The sequence below is a fragment of the Cynocephalus volans genome, chromosome 2, assembly GCF_027409185.1.
Source record: "Cynocephalus volans isolate mCynVol1 chromosome 2, mCynVol1.pri, whole genome shotgun sequence".
In the NCBI taxonomy this organism is placed as follows: domain Eukaryota; kingdom Metazoa; phylum Chordata; class Mammalia; order Dermoptera; family Cynocephalidae; genus Cynocephalus; species Cynocephalus volans.
In genome coordinates, this window is record NC_084461.1 from 157774979 (window position 1) to 157798732 (window position 23754).

The following is a 23754-nucleotide window of genomic DNA, read 5'->3' on the forward strand; positions in this document are numbered from 1 at the left end:
GGAGGAGGCTGCTGTACAAATAGATAATGACCAAAGACACCTATCACGTGACACTGCCACTGTCTGTGTACATGTCTGTCCCTGCCAGCGGCCCCATGACTCTGTCTGGAAAGGCAGGGCTGGTGGTTCAGTCTGCACCCTGGCCTTGAGACTGGGCCTGACAGACAGTAGCTGTGCAGTAAGCTTTGGAATGATTAAGTAGAGCATGATAAATGGCAGCCTAGAGATGTGCAAGATGTGGTGGGAGCAAAGCGGAGGAAGGTCCCCAAGGAAGTCTGTAAAGGAGGAAACATCTGAACTGAGTTTGGAGATAAAGTCTGTCAGGAAGTAAAGGAGAGAGAAGACAGCATTACCAGTGAAGGAGAAGGGATGTCCAGGCACACAGATTTAGGAAAAGCAATCAGGCCCAGGAACTGCCAAGTGTGCTCTCTGGGGACCTAACTGGGGACCATCACTGTAAGAGGCTAGGAAAGGCCAGAAAGACCACTGCAGCCCACGGAACACTTCTGGCTGGTCAACTCTGGATGGGAGAAAGAAGGTGCTGGCCATTTTCTGAAGGCAGTGGTGGGACCACTTGGCTCACTACTTCAGGTTGCAGAAGAATCCTGGTTGTCCTTTAGGCTGGAAAAAGATGGAGAATCACTTCTGCTTTCCAGAGCACTAGGGCTGTTTGACCACCCAGGAACTGGAACTAGCTGGCTGTCAAACCCAAATCTCTTCGGATGCTGGACTCCTGAGTGTGGCACTGTGCAGAGGCAGTTGGGAGTAAGTGGGTGAAGAGATAATGAAGCCATAGGGACAAGCCATCAAACCCTGGGGCTCATCTGGTGGCAGAGCTGCCCAGGAATAGCTCACTGGGTTCTATCCTCAGCCCCAAGGACTGGTTCATTCCCAAGGCTTCAATTACATCTCTGTGCTGGCAACTGTTAGCCCTGCACCTCCATCTCCACTTGGATGTCTCATGGGAAACTCCAAGTCAACATGTCCCAACCGAATTCACTGTCTTCTGCAAATCCCATTCTGGCTCAGTGAAAGGCACCACCATCTTGCGGGTCACTAAGCAAACACCTGGGAGACATCCCTGGCTCCATCTCTCTGTCTTGCCACCAGTTTACCAAGGCCTGTCACTTCTGCTTCCTCTGAAAATCTCTCTTGTGCTCTGGCCCCCCTATCAATACCTTCCCCATGGCCCATCATTTCCTGCCTGAGGTATCAAACTCAACGTTTTCCTGCCTGGAGTATCACTGCTCCAATCTACCTTCCATATTGCCATACCATAATCTTAGAATGTAGACCTTACCAAGTACATTCTTTGATTAAAACCTTCCACTGACTTCCCCTCACCTGCAGGATAAAGTCAAAGCTCTTCAGCAGGGCCTGTGAGGCCTTCCCTCACCTCCACTGTCTGTCCTGCCTCTCTTCTAAGTTTTATCTGTACCAAGCTGCTGTGGAATGTGCTATGTCCACTACCAGGAAGGCCCGCCTGATGAATGGTACTCACTCCCTATGACTCAGATCACGAGTCAGCCTCTTGTGAAGCCATTTCAAGCTCTCATCCCAGTACTTGTCACATGCTAATGTCCCTGCTCAGTTTTGAGTCAGTCTCCCCAATGGACTGAGCTTCTCCCAGGTGAGAATTGAACTGCATAACCCTTTGGCTCCCAGTATTTGTAGAAGTGTTTACTGAATGAATAAATGACTGACTGAAGCAAGTCCTTGACTTGGAGGAATCCAGCAAGCAGCTTCTGAGGCCAGGACATATTTTTTCCTCCAATCATTTGCCCCCAGGCTCCCTGACCCTGATGCCTCCCAAACTCATCCAGATGTTCCCAGAGCAGTGAGCCGTGCCAAAACCTCTGGCAGCCAGCAGCACCATTCATGCCCCAGAAGTCTTGGGGGTTGGGGTGAGGGATTCCTCAGGGAGAAGAGGCGGCAGAGCTGGGTTCCCCCCCACACCCACCTTCTTTTTCAGCTTGTGCCGGGCCCGCTTGGCGGCCCTGGCGCTGTTGGGGACTTTGGGCTCCGTGCTGTTGATGAATTCCAGCAGCTCATCCACATCTCGGTGGTCCACGGCGGGCTCCCCAGGGATCCCGCCCAGGGCGCCCCCCTTCATGGGCAGCTCCTCTTTCCGCCTGGTCAGCCTTGAGCGGAGCTTCTCCCGGATCTCAGTATAATTCCGACTCGTCGGGGCAGCGGGTGGCTGGGGGAGGGGGAGGTGCTGACATTACACCGGGGGCCTGGGAGGCCCACAGCACTCCCACCCACTGGCACCAAGTATGTGGTGAGAAGCGAGACAACTGTTCTTTCTACCATCAGCCACCAAGGCCAAATGGCTTCACCCTCAGCCAGGCTCCAGAGCGAGGCAGTGGTGGGTGAAGGGCATGGGAGGGAATAGGGCAGAGCTGGGTGAACAGTGGCTGGGGAGCCAGGAAAGCAGGTTTGAGCCTGGACTTCATCACTTGGAAGCTGTATGACCTTGGGCGAGTCACTGAGTCTTTGTGAGCCTCAATTTTGTCGTCTCTAAAACAAGGATAATAACTCCTAGCTCAAAGGTGACTAGCAATTTAATTACTTTCATTTCTTCCATCCTCAACTGCTCTACCCTAACCGGCAGCCCTTTCCTCTTCACCTTATGAGACTTCTGAACTGCTTTCTCCCCCTGTCCAGAGACAGCATGTACTCTGATCTGAGCCTCCTTCCTGGCGCCATCTGTGCTCACGGCCTGTCCCTCGGCTGGCTGTCACACTTGGGGAACTGAGAGCCTTTCTGCTTCCACTCTGCCTTCATCACGCACAAGCGTTCACTTCTCTGGGATTACACACGTATACATACTCATCAGAATCATAGCTTTTTGCCACTTCCTTTCCTTTTGCCTAAGGAAAAAAAGTCAATCTTAAGAGAAACCACGAGAAGAGCAAAGATAACAAAATGTTAAAAAAAAAACAAAAAACCCACCTCACAAATGTGCTGTGAGGATCAGGCGAACAGACGCTGGTGTGAGGACTCACAGGGTCCCAGCATGGTGATTACCACTGTGAGCAAGGGGGTCTCTGGGGAGAACAAGGTGCTCCTTTTGCTCACCTTGGCTGGCCCCCAGCCCTCTCTGGCCTGGGCAGGCTCACTCACCGCATTGTGGCCGAAGAACTCACAGTAGCAGCAGTCACAGAACTTCCCATCTCTCTGGTGTGTGGAGGACGAGGTGCAGGAGCTTTGCTCAGAGCTGCTATCCTCTTCCTCGCCCAGCCCCTCATCTGCCTCGCAGGGCTGGGGTAGCTGGCAGGCCAGGCCACTGTGTGCAAACTTGTGCCCCTTGCACCCAGGGTCCCTGCTGATGGGGAGAAAGACAGGCCCAGGTGTGAGGGAGGGCGATGCAGGAGCAGGCCACAGCAGGAGCCTGGGGAAGCACCCTGACCACCACCCACCATCCCCCCTGCCCTTCATCCGCCTCACTCCATGGAGGTCTGAGGCAGTCCAACAGCACTGGCGCCTTTCATAAGAACAGGGTGAATACCATTGCTGTCCCTCAGGGCCTATCACAAATGCAAACACTGCTCTTCTAGAAAGGCTTCCCCATGCCTCCCCTGCTTGTGCCCACTGCATGCACCCTTCTCGGGGCACTGTGTATGCCTTTCTCTATCCTCCTGTTTATCGTGCGTTTTTGTAATGGTCTGTTTGCCCATTCATCTCTTAAACTAAACTGTGTGCTCCCCGGGGGCAGAGATTGTGCCACTTCTATTGTGTGAGTTTCAGTATAAAGCATAACAATCTTGCACATGGCAGGTGTTGAGTATATAGGTGTCTGAATTGATTAGAGTGCTGCTGGCTCCCCTGGAACACCCAAGAGTGATTAATGAGGTCAGTTTCCTTTCACTTTCTAAGGTCCTCATGACCCAAGTCCAGTGCTCTGCCCCAGTGGGTGGAACTGCCTCAACTACAGGGTGATGAGCTGAGGAAAAGTATATATGTCCTCTGGGCCACAGACCATAAGAGCTACCATCTATGTCAGGTACTGTATTCAGCATATTATTTCTAACCATCCCCCAAGTTCTGCAAAATATGTGTTATTACTCCCCATTTTGCAGTGGAGACTGAGGCTCAAGAGTGCTTGCTTACTTTGCCCAATGGGCGGCCAGGACTCACGCCCGTCTGTGTGCAAAGCTAATGCTCTCTCCATTGCACTGTTCTGCCTCTGGATTTTGGGATGGACTGCGGGCATATTATAATATAGAATATTTTCCCAGGGTAAGCAGAAGACACAGCCTGGAATGGTCCCAGAATTAGAGCCCTAGGTTGGGCCATCAGCAACTGTATGTTGCAGGGGCAGGTGCTAGTGTTGAGGTTGAGGCTTAGTAGCAGGGAGCTGAAAAGAAGGACAAAATGAAAGGAACCAGGTGGAGTCCCAGCTCCTACAGCAGTCCAATGCAACCCCTCTCTGCTGCTAGAAAGGACAGTAAGCGTGTGGCAAGGATTAAGATTGAGGATGGCAGGAATCATTATCAGTAGTGCTTACAGAAGTTCATTCTAAATTGACCATTCTTTATCTATTACATTAGCAGAATTCATTGTAGAAAAATTAAAATACCCAGTGCTCCCGTGAATATGGAAAAACTAGCACTCATTGGTGTTTACATCAACTTGGAGAGACCTTTGCAAAGCAGTTTTTTAAAGTATATTAAGAACCCTCCTCCAAAACCAAAACTAAACAACAACAAAAAATGCAGAAAAAACCCCAGAGAACCAAACACCCTTTAACTGAGAAATTTTTTTTCACTCTGAGGACTCTATCCCTGGGAGAAAAATCCAAAAGGGGAAAAAAACTTCAAGCAAAGACATCTTTAGAGACATTATCTATAAGGTTAAAATGCTGGAATGACCTAAATGTTCAGCAACTGCAGAGGAGTGAAGTGAATTACGGTCTCTATTTTCCAGCCTTTAGAGCTGAGGGCTAAGAACAGCACACAGAAACATCAGCACGCTGATGAAAGAAGGCTAAATGAAAACCAGAGGACATAAAACTACACAGACACCATCAACACTGTGTGTGAAAGATGCATGAGGAAAAAAACTACCCAGAGTGGTTGCATTAGGGCGGTGGGATTTTAGAATGGGAAAATACAAATGCAAAATAAACACAGATCTGATTTATAACACAAGAACATCCGAGGGTGCTTCATAAAGTTCATGGAAAGATTCATACTATCTTTCAATTCTATTTTTTCCATGAACTTTCTGAAGTGCCCTCATACATCTAACTTCTCCAAAGAATTATCCTCCAAATATACTCGTATTTTAATATGATCTTTTTCAGTACTTAAGATTTACTTCTAGAAATCTCCCTAGAGGACATAATTGCTCATTTAAACACAGATTTAGCTGTAAAGATGTTTGTCTATCATGGTTAAAAGAACTGAAAATGCCTAAATGTCCAGGAATAGGGGAATGATAAAATAAATTATGCTAGAGCTACACAGTAAGATATTAAGTGGCCATTAAAAAGTTTTTTGAAGAATTTTAACTGGGGAAATTATCACAATATAATGTTAAAAGTAAGTACTACACAAAATGTACATCAAATATGGACCTAATTATGTTATTTATGCAGTAGTCCCCTCTTGTCCCCAGGGCATACGTTCTAAGACCCCAGCAGATGCCTGAAACCACAGATAGTACCAAACCCTATATACACTATGTTTTTTCCTATAGAGTAATGGGCAGGTAGCATAGACAGCATGAATACACTGGACAAAGGGATTAGTCACATCCCAGGAGGGATGGGGTGGTGGGAGATTTCATCACACTACTCAGAACGGGGTGCAATTTAAAACTTATGAATTGTTTATTTCTGGAATTTTTCATTTAATGTTTTTGGACTGCGGCTGACCAAGGGTAAATGAAAAAACCATGGAAAGCAAAACCATGGATAAGGGGGTACTAAAGTATATAGAAACATCACGAAGAAAATATACCACAGTATCAGAAGTGTATCTTTAGGTTGTGAGGACATTTTTTCTTCTTTATACATCTCTGGATTGTTGCAAGTTAAAAAAAAAACAAAACCACTTTTTTTTACAATTGGAAAAACAAGGAAACAAACAAACAAACAAACAAAAAACAGTCATCCCTTTAATTTCCACCCCCATGGTACCCTTGCAAAGTTTTCCAAAACTCTAAATTCAAGTGAGCAGGGTGTTGGCCCATTACACCGCTCACTTACCTGTGAGTGCTAGAGGGTGGCTGGGCACCTGGCGGCGGAAGGAGAGGCCCACCGCAGTTCCCACTGCAGTGCCCATTGCAGGGGTGGCTGCACCCTGAGAATGGTGGAGGCATCTTCAGGAGCGGCATGCTGGTGGAGGGCAGGTGGGGGCTCTGACATGGCCCTGGGGTGTGGGCGGCGGCAGCAGCAGCAGGGCACTCTGAAGCCTGGGCAGGGAAAGGTGCTGCTAGGGTGGTGGGCAGAAGGTGTGGGTGAGACAGTGAGCCAAAGGAGCCAGGGTGAGATGGAATTAGAGATGCTGGCTGGGGGTGGTGGCCGGTGGGGCTGTTAGGGGGAGCAGTGAGGTCTGAGTGCTGGTGGTGCTCCAAGATGGGGAAAGCCTCACCTGTGGGCAGAGGGAGGAAGAAGGGGTCAGAATGGGAGCCCAGACCGGGGAAGGAAAGCCCACAGGCTCACTGCCACAGCATTCTGCCTACTGTGACCAGAGAGCACAGCTTCTCAGGACAGGGAACCATAGAGCTGAAGAGTTTTTTTTTTTTTTTTTTTTAAAGATGACTGGTAAGGGGACCTAACCCTTGACTTGGTGTTGTCAGCACCATACTCTCCGAAGTGGGCTAACCAGCCATCCCTATATAGGGATCTGAACCTGTGGCCTTGATGTTATCAGCACCACACTCTCCCAAGTGTGCCACGGGCCAGCCCTGAGCTGGAGAGATTCTGCGTGGGAGGCAGCTCTCTGCACAGGCTTGAGGAGCCCAGGCCCCAGGGAGAAGGCCCCAGGAATGCTGGCGCCACGGAGGGGCACATGCCTCTGCTGTGGCATTAACAGGAGATGTGTGTTCTGTCTCTGAGGGTCTCTCTAGGACCTGCTTATTCACAGGCATTCCTCGGGCCCGGGGTAGGATCTGCAGAAGTCAGTGGAGGAGCAGGCAGCTAAGTGAACCACAGCAGCCAAAGTATGCCAGACTCCAGGGAGGCCCCAAATTTCAGAGAAGTGGGAAAAGGCTTTGATGACTCTCTCTGGCTTATGCACAAAAATAACTGGAATTATGTACTGCTCAACTCTCATAATTCTTGGGGCAGTACCAATTTGAAAAACTCAGCCTCCTCTATTTACATAACAAAGTCTTATTTACATAACAAATCAATAACCCAAGGTTTTTTCCTCTGGGTCTCAGTTATCTCAGAGACTAAAGAAGGGTTCTACAGCTGCTAAATTGGCTAATAATCACGGCAGCTTGCACTGCCAATTTCTTATGGATATAAATGCAGTGTTCTTATACCTATCCTTTAAGTGGAAAAATAGAGGCCTAAGAAGACAAGGTGCCCAGGTCCTCGGTGGTGCTGCAAGGGTCAGGTGTTAAGTGATCTGATTACTTCCCTAAGGTCCTTCCCAGATTCCACTTTCTACTGAGACAGTGCCCACCAAGTCCCCTCCTGGATCAATGTGGACAGCTATCAGACCCAATGACAGCTTTGAGGGGCAACATTTTCTCTATCAGCAGAATTTTTCAACAGAGATAGTTAAGGTTTAGGTTGCCCCCCATTTCCGTCAGAACAGCTCCACTTTCACTTATGTTAATAACCAATCTTCAATTTGTTTGAGCAAAGTGGCAAGGAAAATACAGCTGTCTACATTTATGGGGGCTGGCTCTCTCCCGAGCTTGGAGACTCACCGGGAATGGTAGGAGGACTCCCGATTGAGCTGCCTGGAATGGCCCCACTGGAATGCGGGGAGTTCCAGAGGCCCGACAGCTTATGTGCCGACAGGAATGAGCTGGGATCCCAGTCCCCTGAGTTCCCATGGCAGGAGGAAGAGGAGGAGGAAGAAGACGAGGATGACGAAGAGGAGGACGAGGAGGAATGGGAGTCACCCCCACAAGACTGTGATTTGCAGGATGTGTGTGACAAGGAGATCTGGAGAAGGGGGAAGAAAAAAGCTCATGGTCACACAGCAAACATTGGAGCCAACTCTCTGCTGCCTCAGCCAAAACACAATTAGCACAACTCCAGCTGCAAGGACAAATGAGCACCAGGCCTTTGCTGGGAGGGGGCTGTGGTGCTCCCAGTTACGTGAAGTGTGTGGGTACTGGGGAAAGCGATTCTGGCAGAGGCAGATACTGCCTGTGAACTGTGGGCTTTTGGGGAGTAGTGAGAGCTGCCAGCAAGAGGAAGGGCCTTTCAGCCAGAAATCTTGAAGCTAAACTGATCCTGGGTAAACGACAGGGCCTGGAGGAGAATGAGAAACAAGGAAAGTCTGGCTGTGATTCATTAGATGGCAGATGGAGACAGCTCCCAGGTATCTTGGAGGCTTTCTATCTGGGGCCACATTTCAGACCCTCAAACCAACTTTTGCCCTGCACGTCATACTGCCTGGCTTCCAAGCTGCCACAGAGCTGAAGGCAGCAGGGCCACATGAGGGGGCAGGATCATGATCTAGCAGTACCTACAAGTGGGCCCTCTTTTTGTGCAAAGACTACCCTGGGGGGCCAGTGGGCTGCCTGAAGTTTCTCTCTTCTTCCCCCAAATCTGAACCCAAGCCACCAATGCTCTGTCAGTGCAACCCAGCAGCCTCTCAGTGCCTGGGTTTAGGGGCTGCCCAAGGAGAGCCACCTGAGAGGACAGGGAAGGGACAGGCTGACTACTTTGGGGAGGCAGCCCTTTTGCATCCAGGGACCCCCGTTAGTGATTACCTACCGCCACTGCATGTTCTCGACCTGTCTGCCTCTCATCTTCCTCCATGCTTTTTCGGCAACTCTGGCAGACCCATAGAGGCATCTCGCCTAGAAGATTCTTGACGAGCTTTGGCATGAAGTCAGGGGGCAGCTTCTCACCCTGCAACACCAGTCCGTTTTGAGAAGGGCCTTCTTCCCAGCCTTTGCGTTCTCGGTGACACAGTAGGCAGCAAGTCTGCATAGACTGGCTGGAGGTAGGGGGGACCTGTCCAACAGACAGAAACAGGGTTTCCCAGGAGGAGATAGGCTCTCTTTAAAAATAATGTTAATAATATTACTGATGCTACTTATTACGTGCCAGGCACTGGGTTAGGCACTTTATATACGGGGGTCCTTCAGAAAGTTCATGGAAAGATTTGTATTCGCTTTCAATTTTACTTTTCCATGAACTTTTTGAAGTACCCTTATACATAATTTCACTTTAGTCCTTGTAACAGCTCTGCAAACAAGGTGTTCTTATTCCCAGTTTTCTTTTTAGATGAAGAAACAGATTTCAAGAAGTTAAATGAATTGCCCAAGGTTATAGAGCTAGTGAGTGGTTGAACCCCAGTGAGTCTGACTCCAAAGCTCATGCTCAAATGTCCTAAAGCCCCAATGTCCTCAAATCTTAAAAGTTAAAGAGAAGATGGCCCTTCCCTCTCTGGCATGTTTGGGAGGGACCACAATTCTTGGGCTGCCTGTGCATCCTACAAAACAATCCCCATCTGGAAGGAAAGAATGCTTTCAGTCAATGAAGAGTTTGGGAGAACATGTGAGTTTTCTGAAAAGCTGCACAACTCCTTTAGGATCACAGCAACATTTTGGAGAAGGGGTTTGTACAGCTAGTCAGAAAGCACCAACTCAACTGAAAATTGTGTTGAAGGCAGACCCTGGTACTCTTGAGAGGCAATGCGTGTGGTGAAAAGAACCTGGGCTTTGAGGCCAGACAGACATGCATTCTAATTCCTGCCTGACCACATAATAGCTGGGTGACCTTGAGCAAGTTATTTAACTTCCCTGAGCTCCAATTCCTACCTACCTTGCAGAGTTATTGTGAAGATCACTGCAGAAGCAGGTAAAGTGCCTAGCTCTGTGCATACCCATAGCGTAGGCCCCCACAGTTATTATTTGGACTTTTTTTTTCCTTCTAGGACACAAAATTGACCCCCAAATGTAAGTCTATAGGTTTTACATTGAGGGGTACTGACTGGGAGGCTGACTGCAATTAATAGCCTCAATTAATGGCTTTCCTTTATATCTTGCAAACTTTAACGTCCCCTCCCACACTGACACTAGGTGTGGCCATGTTACCTTCTTTGGCAAATGGGAGCTTAGCAATCATGCTTGAAAAATGTGTATGCAAGGGCTGGCCCGTGGTTCACGTGGGAGAGTGGTTCACGTGGGAGAGTGGGGTACTGATAACACCAAGGCCACGGGTTCAGATCCCTATATAGGGATGGCTGGTTAGCTCACTTGGAGAGTGTGGTGCTGACACCAAGTCAAGGGTTATGATCCCCTTACCAGTCATCTTTAAAAAAAAAGAGAGAGAGAGAGAGAGAAAAGTGTGTATGCATTTCTGTTTGCTTCCTTGCATGGCTAGGCTTGCTTGCTCTTACACTTCTGCCATGCCATGAGAGCATGACCAGGCTAGCTGCTGGAGGGGTGTGAGAGATGTATGGAGAAAAATGAGTCTACCCAGCTGATCAGCCAGCTAATCAGAGATATATGAGGGAGCCCAGCTGAAATCAACCAAGCCTGCCCAGATGTGCAGAAATATGCAGTCAAGCAATGGACTCCTGAGAAACAGCAAATGGCGGTGTTTTAGGCCACTAGGTTTTGGGGTGGTTTGTTATGCAACAACACTTAACTGATATACCTTCCAAATTTACCCATTACTAGGTAACATGTTTGCAGAGGCCTAAAGGAATAATAAGAATACTGTCCGCATCCTACCCACAAAACAAATGCCATCAACTTTCTTGCATGAAATCACCTTCATACAATGAGTTGGCATCAAGGGATCCCTAAATCTGTAATGTTACAATTACACTGACCTGGGTCCCTGGTTTCTTGATAAAGATAGGAACCAAACAGTAGTACCAGGAACATAATGAAACATTTGGGGAAGTACTAGGAACTTGGAAAAGAGTAACAGAGAGATAGAAATTTTATATGTGGAACTCACAAAAGATACTGCCTAAATAGTCTCCGCCAAGGGAACATTTCAGTGAGCAAGGCAGTTGCTTAATGGCTTCAAAAGGAACCCAACAATGGGGAGTATCTCATGCAAAGGGGTGAAGATTGATGGAGAAGGATGGTGTTCAGAAAAATTAAGGCAAAAGAGGCCTTTCTGAGAAAGTGTACCCAGGAAACTTCCCACAGCTACAAGGTGTCATACTAACTCTAGGTAGAAAAGGTGATGCCAATGTCCAAGTTCTAGTAATGATGGTGACCATACTCCTAAGACAAACACCAGGACATGTAATTTTACTATACTAATTTCATTTCATTTGGGTGTTAGGTTCCAATATCATCACATAAAATGAAAATTTTGTATCAGTAAAATTACTCCCCAGATTCTTTAAACGGCCTATAAAGTACAATATATATCGTTTTGTAGGTACAACCAAGAACTCAAATGTGTAAGGTGATGTGTGATAAGTATTATTTTCTGTGTTCTTTGAAAAGCGAATATACAATCCTACAAGTTAAATCTGTGACCAATGTATGCAGAGGAAACAATAACTCTGGCACTAATCCCACTAATCCTGAGACTCCATCATTTACCAGCTATATGATGCTGGGCAAGTTCTACTTACCCTTTGTTTGCTCATCTGTAAAATAGGACTAAGTCCTAATTTCTAGGGTCAGCTTTGAGAATTAAATGTGATAAAGCACGTAGTCCAGTGCCAGGCACATAATACATTGTCCAACATATAGTACAAATTATTAATGTGATGGGAGCAATGGGAACAATAAATGATCACTGTATTTTATAAGAATGCAAGAATATTTCACATGTGATGAATCTAAGGTTACTTGCTAGACATCTTAATCTCTGCTCTCAACCCATTAAGTCATTCCTTAAGTTCCCAAAATACTCTGCACTTTCCTACCTCAGCTTTGATGAAAGGGGATCCTCTGCTTAAAACTGGCTTCCTTCCCATGTTTACCAATAAGTAGCTGAGCAGGGCATAAGGGCCCAGTTTAAATCCAACCCCCTCCAGGCTTTCCCAGAGAGTCCCTCTTGCAATTCACCTCTCCCCCCCATATCCCTCTAATACATTATGCCTTGGTTATAGCATTTGTGCCTTACATTTATTTACTTGTATCCTCTATCCCTTCTACTAGACTGTACTCCTAGAAGACAGGCACCAAGTCTGATTTCTTTCTGGATACCTCACAGTGCAGCACAGGCCCTGGCTCATGGCATAGGCTCAGTTAGGCATACAGTAGCTAAATCAGATTTGTTAAGTGTCTGCATGGCAATACAGCTGGCAGGCAGCTTAGTGAGACATTGCTTAACATTACTGCTTCCTACTGAGAAAGGCCCATCTCTCTACCCTGGATCTCCATCCAAATGGCACACTCTTCAGGAATTATGATGAGATGCCTCCAGTTAGTGGAAATAATGTGACTCTCCCTAGAGCTAAACTGGTATATGAAATGAGATTAGTTACCAATGGAAGTGACTTTACGTGACAGGCTATCTTTCCAGTTAAAGGAAGAAACACGGGGCCTGGAAAGCCAATTGAGCTTTAACTCAATTGAAGCAGGGTTGATACTACCTACATTGCATAAAGCTGCCCAGAGGATTAAGTGACATTAGAGATACAATGTACTTAGCTCAAGGCACTCAATCTATTATCTAGGCCCCTTGGCTATATCTAGGCCCCAATGTATTATAGCAGTAGGCACTCTAGGCCCCTTGGCTGTTTTGTTCTTAGTAAGTCTACACTGGAGACTAGCTTATCCATTGTCCTCTCTGAGTTTGGTATACTTGAGTCCTTTCAGGTCCAGGCTTTCAGGGTAGCCATTCCCAGGATGCAATGCCCTGTGGAGCTGGGAACTTTTCTGACATTTTCATCTCTGCTTTAACTGCCAAAAGGTGGTAAGAATCCCAAGCCCTGGAGAAGTTATATTCAGTCAATAATATCACTCACTATTCCTTCACATTTTTGCTTTGGCAGAGGAAAGCCCTTGGTTCAGAGTTCCCTTAGACTACAATCTCCTGCCATTTTCCAAATTCTGGCAATCACGCCCTGAAGAGTCAGTCAATCCAGGCTTTCACTAACTGTTCTCAAGCTGTTATTTTTAGCACCTGGCACAGTATTCCCACACAAACATAATGACCAGTAAGTGTTAATCGAATGAATGAAGAAATATTCAAACATTTTTCTTCATCACAAAGGTTGCAACCAGCATCCCTGGGCAACAACTAATCATTATTCCTGCTTACCTCAGTTTAAATTTCAGAGCGTCTGAGGATACAGGTCTAGTCTTAGACAAAGATGGAGGAAGAGAAAGGAAAAGTTCTAGGGGTTCTATTGATTTTAGATCTGCTCAAAAAAGCTCTAAGATAGGGCCGATCCCGTGGCGCACTCGGGAGAGTGCGGCGCTGGGAGCGTGGTGACGCTCCCGCCGCTCCCACCACAGGTTCGGATCCTATATAGGAATGGCCGGTGCACTCACTGGCTGAGTGCCGGTCACGAAAAAGACAAAAAAAAAAAAAAAAAAAAAAAAAAAAAAAGCTCTAAGATAATTCTGCCTCACTCTCTGAGCAAAATCAGAATCCCTGGAGAGTGTGGGATTACTCACAGGGGGTCCGTGGTATAGCATGAACATCCCCAGACCAGTAAAGGGGTAAGGTGAACTCTAGACCTTGGTCACTTCAGCAGCCAGGGGGCTGGTATTGGTAGCCATTAAAACCAATATCTGTGCTCCCTTACTTGACCAGGCCCAAGAATTTTCTGTCTTGGCCTGAGAAGCATTAAGCTTGGGCATTCTAGTTCTTCCTGGATAAAAAAAGATAAAATCAAAGGACGACTTGCATATTGGCAGACATTTTCTCAAAAAATGAACATATGAACAAAATAAGCCTGTCACTTCAAGGAAAACAACTGATAGTACTTGTGGCCAATGATAAAATTCAAGCTTTCAAGTGAAAACTAGAATTTTAGGCAACTTTTATTTACCACTATGAGCTTGACAGCTTCCCAATATTTAAACTGGTGGTGATATTAACAAACGTTATCTTTTGGTATTGCAAAATTAAGTGGGAAAACATTTGGAAGATCTGCAAAACTCAGTGAAACTATTTTCCAAATGACCAAAGCATGATGTTACAGATTCATGCAGTGGTAAAAGATTCATTCACAGTGCTGGACAGCCCAATGGATTTTTATGTAAATGAATATAAAGACTTCAGATTCCATACTGCAAAGAAAAATATCTGTAATCATCTGGAAAGGTTACTAAAACACTCCTCCCTTTTCTAACTATATATCTATGTGAGGCTGATTTTTTTTCATATGTTTCAACCGAAACAACATATTTGAACAGACTGAACACAGAAGCACATATGAGAATCCAGCTTCATATTATTAGCCCAAACATAAAGAAATTTGCAAAAATGAAAACAAGACCATTCCTCTAATTTTTTTGTCTTGGAAAATATAGTTACTTTTTATTAAAAAATCGTTACTTGTGTTAACATGATAGCTTTAATACTGTTATTCTTAAATGAATTAGTGACTATTTTAAAGCTTTCTCAGCTTAAATACTTATTTGGTAAATATCAATTGATATAACCAACATAAACAAAAGCTCTTTGGGGTCCTCAATAATTTTTAGAAAGGTAAAAGGGTCCCAAGACCAAACACTTGGAGAGCTGCTGATATAAAGCCTCTAGCGGTGCCTATTGCATAGTGGATACACAATAAATAGTGATTATTAACAACAATGATATAGTTCTCATGGCACATCTGGACAGTTCTTTGGGGGCATGACGCAATGGCCTTTTTGTCCACAATTTGGGAACTGCTGGGGAATAACCCTGGTCACAAGGCCAGGCAGCTGTCAAAGACTGCTCTGAAGCTGGATGGAATTTCCAGCACTCAACTTGGTTTCATTCCTCCCATGAACTCCTCTTAGCCTCAAGAGTTCATGTATGTTTGTACAGGATTTCCCCCAGACACATGCTCTATCCAACCAGCTGCCCTGCAACAGGTTCCAAATTCTATTCTTAAACAGCCCACTCTTTTTTTTTTTTTTTGTCTTTTTCGTGACCGGCACTCAGCCAGTGAGTGTACCGACCATTCCTATATAGGATCCGAACCCGCGGCGGCAGCGTCACTACCGCGCTCCCAGCGCTGCACTCTCCCGAGTGCGCCACGGGCTCGGCCCAAACAGCCCACTCTTAAGCTCTACTCCAAGAGCTCTACTCCAAGAGCTTCCCTGTTACCAAAGCAGAGGACAATGGCAGCTAAAATTCCCTCTCAGAAGCAGAGAAAATGATTAATCCCTAGCCTAGAAAAACTCATCAGCCCAGTTTATCATCACTCACTCTTCCATTCACCTATTCATTCCCCATTCAGCAAACATTCTCAGAATCCCCAGCCTTGCGCCAACCAACCATTGTGCTAGGTGCTGGGAAACATCTACTTCTTGGCAAATTACTTCTCATTCCCTAAGATCGTGGTCAAAAGTCAATGAGGCTTTTGCTGGACCAGGCTAAAAAGAACTAATTCTTTTAGTATAGCACTTATTACATTGTGCCATAGGTGTATTCTCTGTCTGTCCCCAACCCCCTGGTAGAGTGAGCTCTTTGGGGGCAGGGAGTAGATCCGGGTCATTTAAATATGCCCAGGAACCTAGAATTGGCTTAGGCCTGGCACATAGCTGGCATTCACTGAATAAATGAATGAATGCTTAAAGCCCACCTGGCTCACATCTCAGCTGCTCAACTAAAAGGATAGAATTTAAAACATAGCCAAACCAGCCCCTTTCCCAGCTCGCTATGCTAAAGGCATAGCTAAGTCACTGAGCCACTGATGAGAGGGCAATCACTGCTAAGAATCTCAGACCATTCTAATGCTGGCAATCAGAGCTATGGTTTGTTCTCAGGGAGCTGACACAACCCCACCTCATACCCTGGAGCTTTTACCCAAACTCCCACTCAACTTGTGGGCTGAGGCCCTTCTTGAAGGTAGAGCAGCTGTTTCATACCATAAGGCCAGTTTGTGGAGAATCCTATCTGGTTGTACAAATTGAGTTGAGGTTAGGACAGTGAATATCTCTGATCCTAGTGACCCTCCACCCCCACAAGGCTAGCTCATACATTGAACCTGCTTCCTGGGTACAATCAGCCACAAGGAAGGCCCAAGTTGCTGATTTACCTGGAGCTTCAGACCAACTGCCATTTTACTACTCTAACTGCAGCACAGGTTTCTCATGGGAGAAAGAGCATGAACTTTGGAGACACACAGTTGTAAGTTCAAATCCCAGTTCTACCATTTTCAGTATGATCTTGGAATATTACTCAATTTCTTTGAGCCTCAATTTCCTCATTTATGAAATGGGAATAAAACCATACTTCACAGAGTTGTGAGGACAGAAAGAAATAAATTGTGTAAAGTACCTGGCCTGGGCCTGGCACACAGTAGGTGCTCAATACCCGTTAGTTTCTTTCCTCTTCTGCCCTGGAAGAAATGACAGGGAAACTTACTAAGTGAGACTTGCCCAAACCAAACATATTACCTGAAGCACAGGACAGAGCACTAGACAAGTGAATTTCAAGGCATCTTTGACACCCAAGTCCATGTTTCCTGCTATAACTTCCTAATAAGAACCTTCAGTGTTGGTAGTCCCTCTGGCCCCTTCTTTCTGCCTCAGTTTCTCTACATGACTTTTCAGAGTAGCTAGAGAAATCTACTCATTTCAGAATGGAGGGGGAAATCATTAAGGGAGCTAAGAGCTTTGTGTGGGGAATAATGGGGAGATGGCTATAGGACTTCAGCATGTTCACTCACAGGCTCCATAACCATGTGGCTACTCAGCTGGGAGCTGCCTAGAGTTTGAAGAATGAGGATGGAAGCATGGGCACAAAACTGAAGGGCACAAACACGGAACCCTTCCCAGGACATAAGTATGTCTCTCCTCAGTCTTTTTCTGCTTCTGCACAGCCTGCCACGAAGGACATTCATATCCCCAAATACATAAAGCAGTCACACCTTCATGCTGTTCTCTCTGCCTCTTCTTTCTCTTCTTCTTAGGCTCCATTTGGGTGTTACATCCTCCTAAGTCCATATGCAGAATGAATTGGGCTTTGCTCTGGGATGCCCTGACACTTTTTAACATATCTCTAGAATAGAGCTAAACACACATATCCTAGTCATTGAAATCTGTCTTTTCCACAATGCTGTGAGCTTTTCAAGGGCAGAGACTGTGCCCCGTGAATCACTGTATTCCAGTCATTCAGCAGAAACTGTAGCACATAGAAGGCATGGGTAAGCGCTTTGATACACAAAGGAAGATTAGCAGTTGGAGAATATATTAATAGGGCAACAAATGAAGAACTGGGGAAAGTTTTTCTTTTTTAAACTAAAACCTAAGTTTTAGTTTAAAAAATCTTACTTAGTTTCTATTCCTGCATATAGAAAAGCTCCTCCCTGCAAAGCCTCATTCTTTGAAGAGTACCCTAGGCCTCCTCAAAGATCCCCATGGCACCCTCAATTCAGCAGTTCCCAGATCCAGCCACAGTCAGAATCACCTGGGGGCAATTCCACAACAATAGATTCCTGGGCTCCAGACCTGGAGACTGATTCTATAAGTCTGGAAAAAAGGATCCAGTAAAGCACAGGGGATCTGATGATTTGTTAGGCTGGGGCAGAAGGATGGAATTGAGCAATTATAGTTGCCTTTCCCACTGAGAATTACTTCCTCACATGCTATCAGAGAGAATTTACTGAAGCACATCATGTTCACTTTCCTACTTAAAACCTTTCACTGATTCTTCACTGCCTACAGGATAAAGCCCAAACCTCTTGGGGTGGTTTTCAAGAACTATGCTAACCTCTCCAGCCTGATTTCTCACCATTCTCCAAATGAGTCGGCAGTTCTCGTGTCTGGGTCTTTGTATACGTTGCTTCCTTTGTTTAGCCCCTTTTTCTCACCTTGTCTTCTCCTCTACTCAGAAGCCCCAGAAGCCTTCTCTGATCCATTCTCCTCTAAGTTATGACTTAATGGATATTCTCAGCACCAAGCATCTACAATAATCATAGCTACCACTTGTGTTAAGTGCTTGACAAGCAATACTTGCTGGACCCTGACATTAACCCTGTGAGTTTAGATTCACTGTCACTTTATACTTGAGAAAACAAATCAAGAGGCTAAAAAAACTTCCAAAAGCCACTTATTAGGATCTAGGATTTGAACCATTACTCAGAGGAAGTTGATGCAACACCTTCTTTTAGCATTACTGCAATTACTATTTACATATTCTCTATACCATGAGCTCCTCATGGGCAGGGACCATGTCTGGTTCACTTCTGTTCACAGCTAGCTCAGGGTCTGACACAGATCAGAGGTCATTAGTGTCTGCAGAATAAACGAATGCCAGATGAGGGAGACTGGGCGTCACAACATGTATGAAATGGCTGGTCTAAATGAATGAATGACTGTCAGCCTGGCCCAGCAGTAGGGACACGTAAGAATAAAGAGGTAGAGATCTAACTTATTTCTTTCATTATAATTTAATTTAACAGCCATGTATTGAGCAAATGACCATGCATAACACATACCCCCCCCAAATGAATTAACACATAGTCACTGCTCTCAAAAATTCTAGGTGCAGTAAGCAAAGGTATTAGGATCTTAATCATCCATCTGATATCACACATTAAACTTATAGCTCTAGGACAGTTTAAGGAAATTAAAAATCTAAAACCCTGAGTGGATAAGTCTTCATCTTCAAAGGCCTTTGGCATTTTAAAATAGCGAGTCTCTACTGGCTTATGAAGAAGAACCTGAGGTGGCAGGGATCCCCCTTTAGTATCATTTCTTCCCCCTGGCAATGGATGTGGTACAGGAGGGGCAGGCAGTGATTTTAAGGATGAGGTCCTTGAGGATAGGGACTATCTCATCCATCTGCGTACCACAAATAAAGGCCCTGGCACAGAGGTCATTTTGATGCTTGCTGAGTGAATAATAAGACGTTAAACATAATAAGATGGTTTTAATAAAGATACCAGCTGATCGCCCGCTCCAATTCCTTGAGGGAGCAGGTTTACTCTGAGCAGTGGGAGAACCACGTCTCTAGAATCCCTTTAAACTAGACTGTCCCAGGGGATACCATAGAGAGATCAGAGGTGGAGAGGAACAAGAAGTTGGAAAGGGTAGGATGAGCTTACCTCCCCAACTGCTAGTTTACATTCTACCAAGTCTCCTGGGAGGTTACTGCGTGTGTACCTGGATTACAAGCTGAGCAGTCCAAAAGAGACCAAAGACAGCTAGCATAGCTAGCAGGTGAGAATGCTCAGGCTTTGGATGGCCATCTGGCACAGCTCTTGACACCTCCAACTCCTACCCTTACACGTAAAGAGCCTTTATGTATGAGGTGCTACGTGGGTTGCTTCACATTCTCTTGTGAAGTTGTTGATGAGGCTCAGAGAGGGGAAGAAACGCGCCCAGAATCACAAAGCTAGGAGGCTGGGCTGGAAGTTCAACCCAAGTATGTAAACACTATTCCCCACTGCCTCCTTCAACTGCTTAAGGTTTTTCCCCCTTTGATAATAAAGCAGTAACTGTTTTAGTCTTCTTGTGAAGTAAATGAGGATTTGCACTCTTAGTAAACAGATCAATGTGGTTTAGTGGTCTGAAACAATGGAAAGAAAGAACTTTGGGGATCTCAATTAACCTGTATTTAAATGTGTACTATTTAGGCAAATGAGTGAAGGGATCTAGAGAGAACCAGAGAAGCCTAAAGAACACATACTAAAAGGGTCAGATGCTACTCAGAGACTACAGATTACTATCTTACGGAAATATGGGCCTAGCATCACCAGATCTTTAGAGTTTTAAGTGGGGGGCACAAATCCAGTTTGTGAGGAGCCTTCTAATTTTTAAAATGTTGGCTCAAATTAACATAAAACCAGAAAGAAAACAATGTGAGTTGGGACATTAGAACAAGTCTATGGACTGGAAGTGGTCTTTAAATTTACTGCTTTTGGAGTTGGTTTGGCATATGACACTGAGTTTCACTCTCCTTACCCATTCTGTGCATGTAAGACAGGGTTATGAGTGGCAGTGAAAGCCAGAGATCCTCACCAAAGGCATGCCGGTGGACAGAGTAATGACTGACCCCTATCCTTTCACCAGGTACTTTTCACCAGGGCACAAAAGTCTGCCTCTGGTATCCAGGCCCTGCTCCCAGCAAAAAAGTGGGGCACAATCAAAACAGTCTGTCAGTTTGTTTGACCTCTCTGTGGCTGTAGTTGGGGGAGAGGGGTAAGGCCTTGTTAAAAATCTGTCCCAAAGTACACAAGAGTGTCTTTTTTTATTTTTGGCTTGACACCTATAGAGAGAATCATTTGGGCAAATGTTCACTTGCTCTGAGTTTCTGTTTCTTCATCTGAAAAAATAAGTAATAATACTTATATCCTTCAGGTTGTTCATTAACATTTGTTAATCACCAGGCACAGGGTTACAATGGTGACTGACATCGTTCCTGCATTCTCAGAGTTTATGTATAAAACAGACAAATAATAACACCAATAGTTAATTCATCATATTCATGCTGAATGTTGAGGAGAAATACAGGGGAAGTGGGATGATCAGAAGTAAGGTATGTAAAGTGCCTGGCATGAATGAATTGGCAGGTCAAGCATGGAGTAGATAAGAACACCATAGGAACCCAGATGTCAGAGGAGTTAATGAAGCATACCGCTCTTGGGAAAGTTGTGTTCTCAATAAAAACTGAACAGTTAAACCATCATCCAAGTTTTCTGGCATGGACCCTATGGTGCTGTATGGTCTGAATAGAAAGGAGAGAAGACAACAGCTCCCTGGGCCTTCCCTTCTCTCACTCTCATCTTTTGAATAATAGCACCTCCAGAACTAGTGGGGGCAGGGTGGGGACAGGGAGGTGGGGGTGTCTCCTTTGAAACTGGTGTCAGCCCAAGGTAGGAGGTGGGGCTTCTGACACTCGATAAATGATGACATTTTTATTAATTAAAAACCTTCTTATTTTGATCTCAGACACAAAGGAGACCAGCATCAAAACTGGGTTACAATAAGCACGGGTTCTGAATTCATTCATTCTCTTTCTCATTCACCTAGCTATTTCTACCGTGTGTTGGCAAGGCCTTGGGCTAGGCATCGAGTATCAGAGATAGATGACATAGTCTGTGCCTCTGTGGAGTTCACAGTCCAATGCAGGGAACAGACACATCAACATAGTGTTTCATCACAGATGGGGAATGCTACTAGAGAGAAGCACAGAGGGCTTTGGGCACAGAGGGCACCTGATGCAACTGGGGAGGTCAGGGAAGGCTTTCTGGGAATGGTACCCCAAACAGCATCCCCACTCACATGCACAATTCCAGAGATTCTACTAGAAGGCTGTCAAGAGCCATGCCTTCTGGCTGCACCAGCCTCCCAGAGTCCCCTGCTGCCCGATGCAGTGTCTGCAGAGCCAAACGCATCTTCCGCCACGCCTCATCCTCATCCGGCGCTGCATCCGACCCTCCAAGACTCCTGCAGGAGACTGCCTTCCTCGGCAGGCTCAGCCAAAAAACCAACTCAAAACTCTTCTGTCAGAGCAAGCTTAGGGAGAGCCACCCAGCCCCCGGTGCCACAACCCTCCCAGAGCAACTGTGGCCCATGCCACCCCAGCCTCTCAGCGAACACAGACAGGGTACCTCCCATTATCTCCTCTGCTCAAAATAAAGTGACCTTCCTCCAAATGGCAAGCTAGAAGCTTTGGAAAATACTCCTACTGCTCAGTCTCAGCAGGATTCGCCAAACTAGGGATATGAGGATCGGGGTGGGTTGCCTTATGGGGTAGGAATATAGAGGGGAGAAAGGGGCAGGTTTTGCTAGGTTTCCACTTCAGTGCAGGAGCCCCACCAAATAGTCTTCTGAACACCCTGGCTATCTGCTAAAACTGCTCTGCTGGGCAGGGAGAGGAGGAAGGCCCCAGGAGACAGATGCTGGGGCACAGTCGCTGAGGGAGGAGTGGCAGGTGTGAAGCCGCTCCCCGGGGGAGAGGGAAGAGGCTGCAGCCCAGCGCCCTGAGATGGCCTGTGGCTGGGTGGGGGAGCAGGTGGGCCCCGAGGGAGGTGGAGAGCAGACAGCTGAGCTGCGGCCTCAGGATCAGAGCCCAGTCCCAGACGGGGTGTACGGTCAGGGCATTCAGTCTCTGTTCCAGCCCAGAGGTGGCAGGGAGAAGGGAGCAGTTTCAGCCTGATCGCAGAAGAACGGGCCGAGGCTCGGCGTTGGAAAGAGGGGGCCAGACTCCAGCTCCAGCTGGGGCAGGATGGTCCATCCCCAACCCCGCCCCGCTCCCGCTCCGGGGAGGTGAAAGCGCCCGAGCAGCCAGAGTCGCCTCCCTCGCTCCTACCTGCAGGCCGGGCGTCAGCGTGTCCTCACCCTCCTCCCTGGGGTCGCCGCGGTCGGCCTCCGCTGGCGCCTCCGGAGGCCCTCCACCCGCTCCAGCTTCCAGGCTTGGCGGCGGCGGGGGCTCGGGCGCCCGGGGCTTCTGCGGCCCCGCGGCCCGCGCCCGTTCGCGACGGCCCGCGCCCGCGCTCGGCCTGCTCCGCCTCCGAGTCATGCCGCTCGTGCCGATCCTTCTACTCGCGCTGCTGCCGCCGCCGCCGCCGCCGCCGCCGCCGCCGCCGCCGCCGCTCCCCTCACAGGACAACAGCCAATATGGCGGCGCCCTCTCCCCCTCCGCCCGCCGCCAGCAGGTCAGAGGGCACTCGGAGCCCGCGCCGCCGCACTAGCCCCCGAAGCTGCCTGCGCCATTTTGAATAAGGTCACCACACCGGAGTTCTGCTGGCGGGGAGACTCCCTACCCCGCTACTCCCCACCCCGCGACCCTAGGGGTGTGACCTGTCGGAGGAAAGCTGTGGTAACCGTGCTGCACTGCCCTAGGTGCTTAATAATTGCATATTAAATGAATGAGTGAATTAATTAATTACTATAGTGCCATGGTACTTTCGCACTCATCTCCTGACTCCTCCCAACAGCACAGCGAGGCAGGTACAGATCATTCCCATTTTGCAGCAGAAAAAATTTGAGGCTACAGAAGGTTGTTCAACATCATCCAGCCAGAACTCGTGGGCTCGTGAACGGCCTGAGCTGAAAGAGAACAATGGATCGTGTAGGTCTTTATTTGTAGCGTGTGGTCCACTGGGAGTCCAACGTTCTGTGCTTGGGACAGAGAGACTCAGACCCGTCTCCTTCTCTCCGAGTCTGGTGGGGAAGGTGGACGCTTAAATACAGTTACAACCAGTGTGATAAAAATGAGATGACTGGGGCATGTTTCCAAAATAATGGTATGTACAGTAGAAGATTTTGAACGGTACACAATGGAACGTTTAAAAAATTATTAAATTACGCATTTCATTGTTAAAAATGACATTTTGTCTCTTTTTGTGAATATATAATAATGCTCATAGTATAATTTTTTTAAAAAAGTTTTGAGTGCAGTCTGTCTCATGCCCTGATGTTTATATGAAATGTATAGTAGCTATTGATATCATCAATGGGGCAGAATCCTGAGATTGGCTTTCTAAGCCTTGGAACAAGGGCTATTTTGAGAGGAAG

General features: G+C 46.7%; 1 protein-coding gene across 12 annotated transcripts in view; it reads right to left on the reverse strand.

Annotated features, from left to right (window-relative positions):
• Positions 1 to 22868, reverse strand: part of FAM193B (family with sequence similarity 193 member B) — a 31753-nt gene extending 8885 nt beyond the window's left edge. For 2 of the 12 annotated variants that reach the window (XM_063086716.1, XM_063086714.1), the window contains exons 1-6: positions 22547 to 22868; positions 8912 to 9154; positions 7891 to 8131; positions 6215 to 6599; positions 3127 to 3328; positions 1961 to 2200 (exon numbers count right to left, since the gene is read on the reverse strand). In XM_063086716.1, coding sequence (XP_062942786.1) covers positions 1961 to 2200; positions 3127 to 3328; positions 6215 to 6599; positions 7891 to 8131; positions 8912 to 9154; positions 22547 to 22756 — 1521 coding nt within the window. In that variant the 5' untranslated portion in view covers positions 22757 to 22868. Of the gene's footprint in view, positions 1 to 1960; positions 2201 to 2629; positions 2716 to 3126; positions 3329 to 6214; positions 6600 to 7890; positions 8132 to 8911; positions 9155 to 16567; positions 16629 to 21516; positions 22329 to 22546 lie in introns of those variants that run through there. The other 10 variants (XM_063086719.1, XM_063086721.1, XM_063086717.1 and 7 more) reach the window with 10 other exon arrangements.
• Positions 22869 to 23754: the final 886 nt, after the last annotated feature.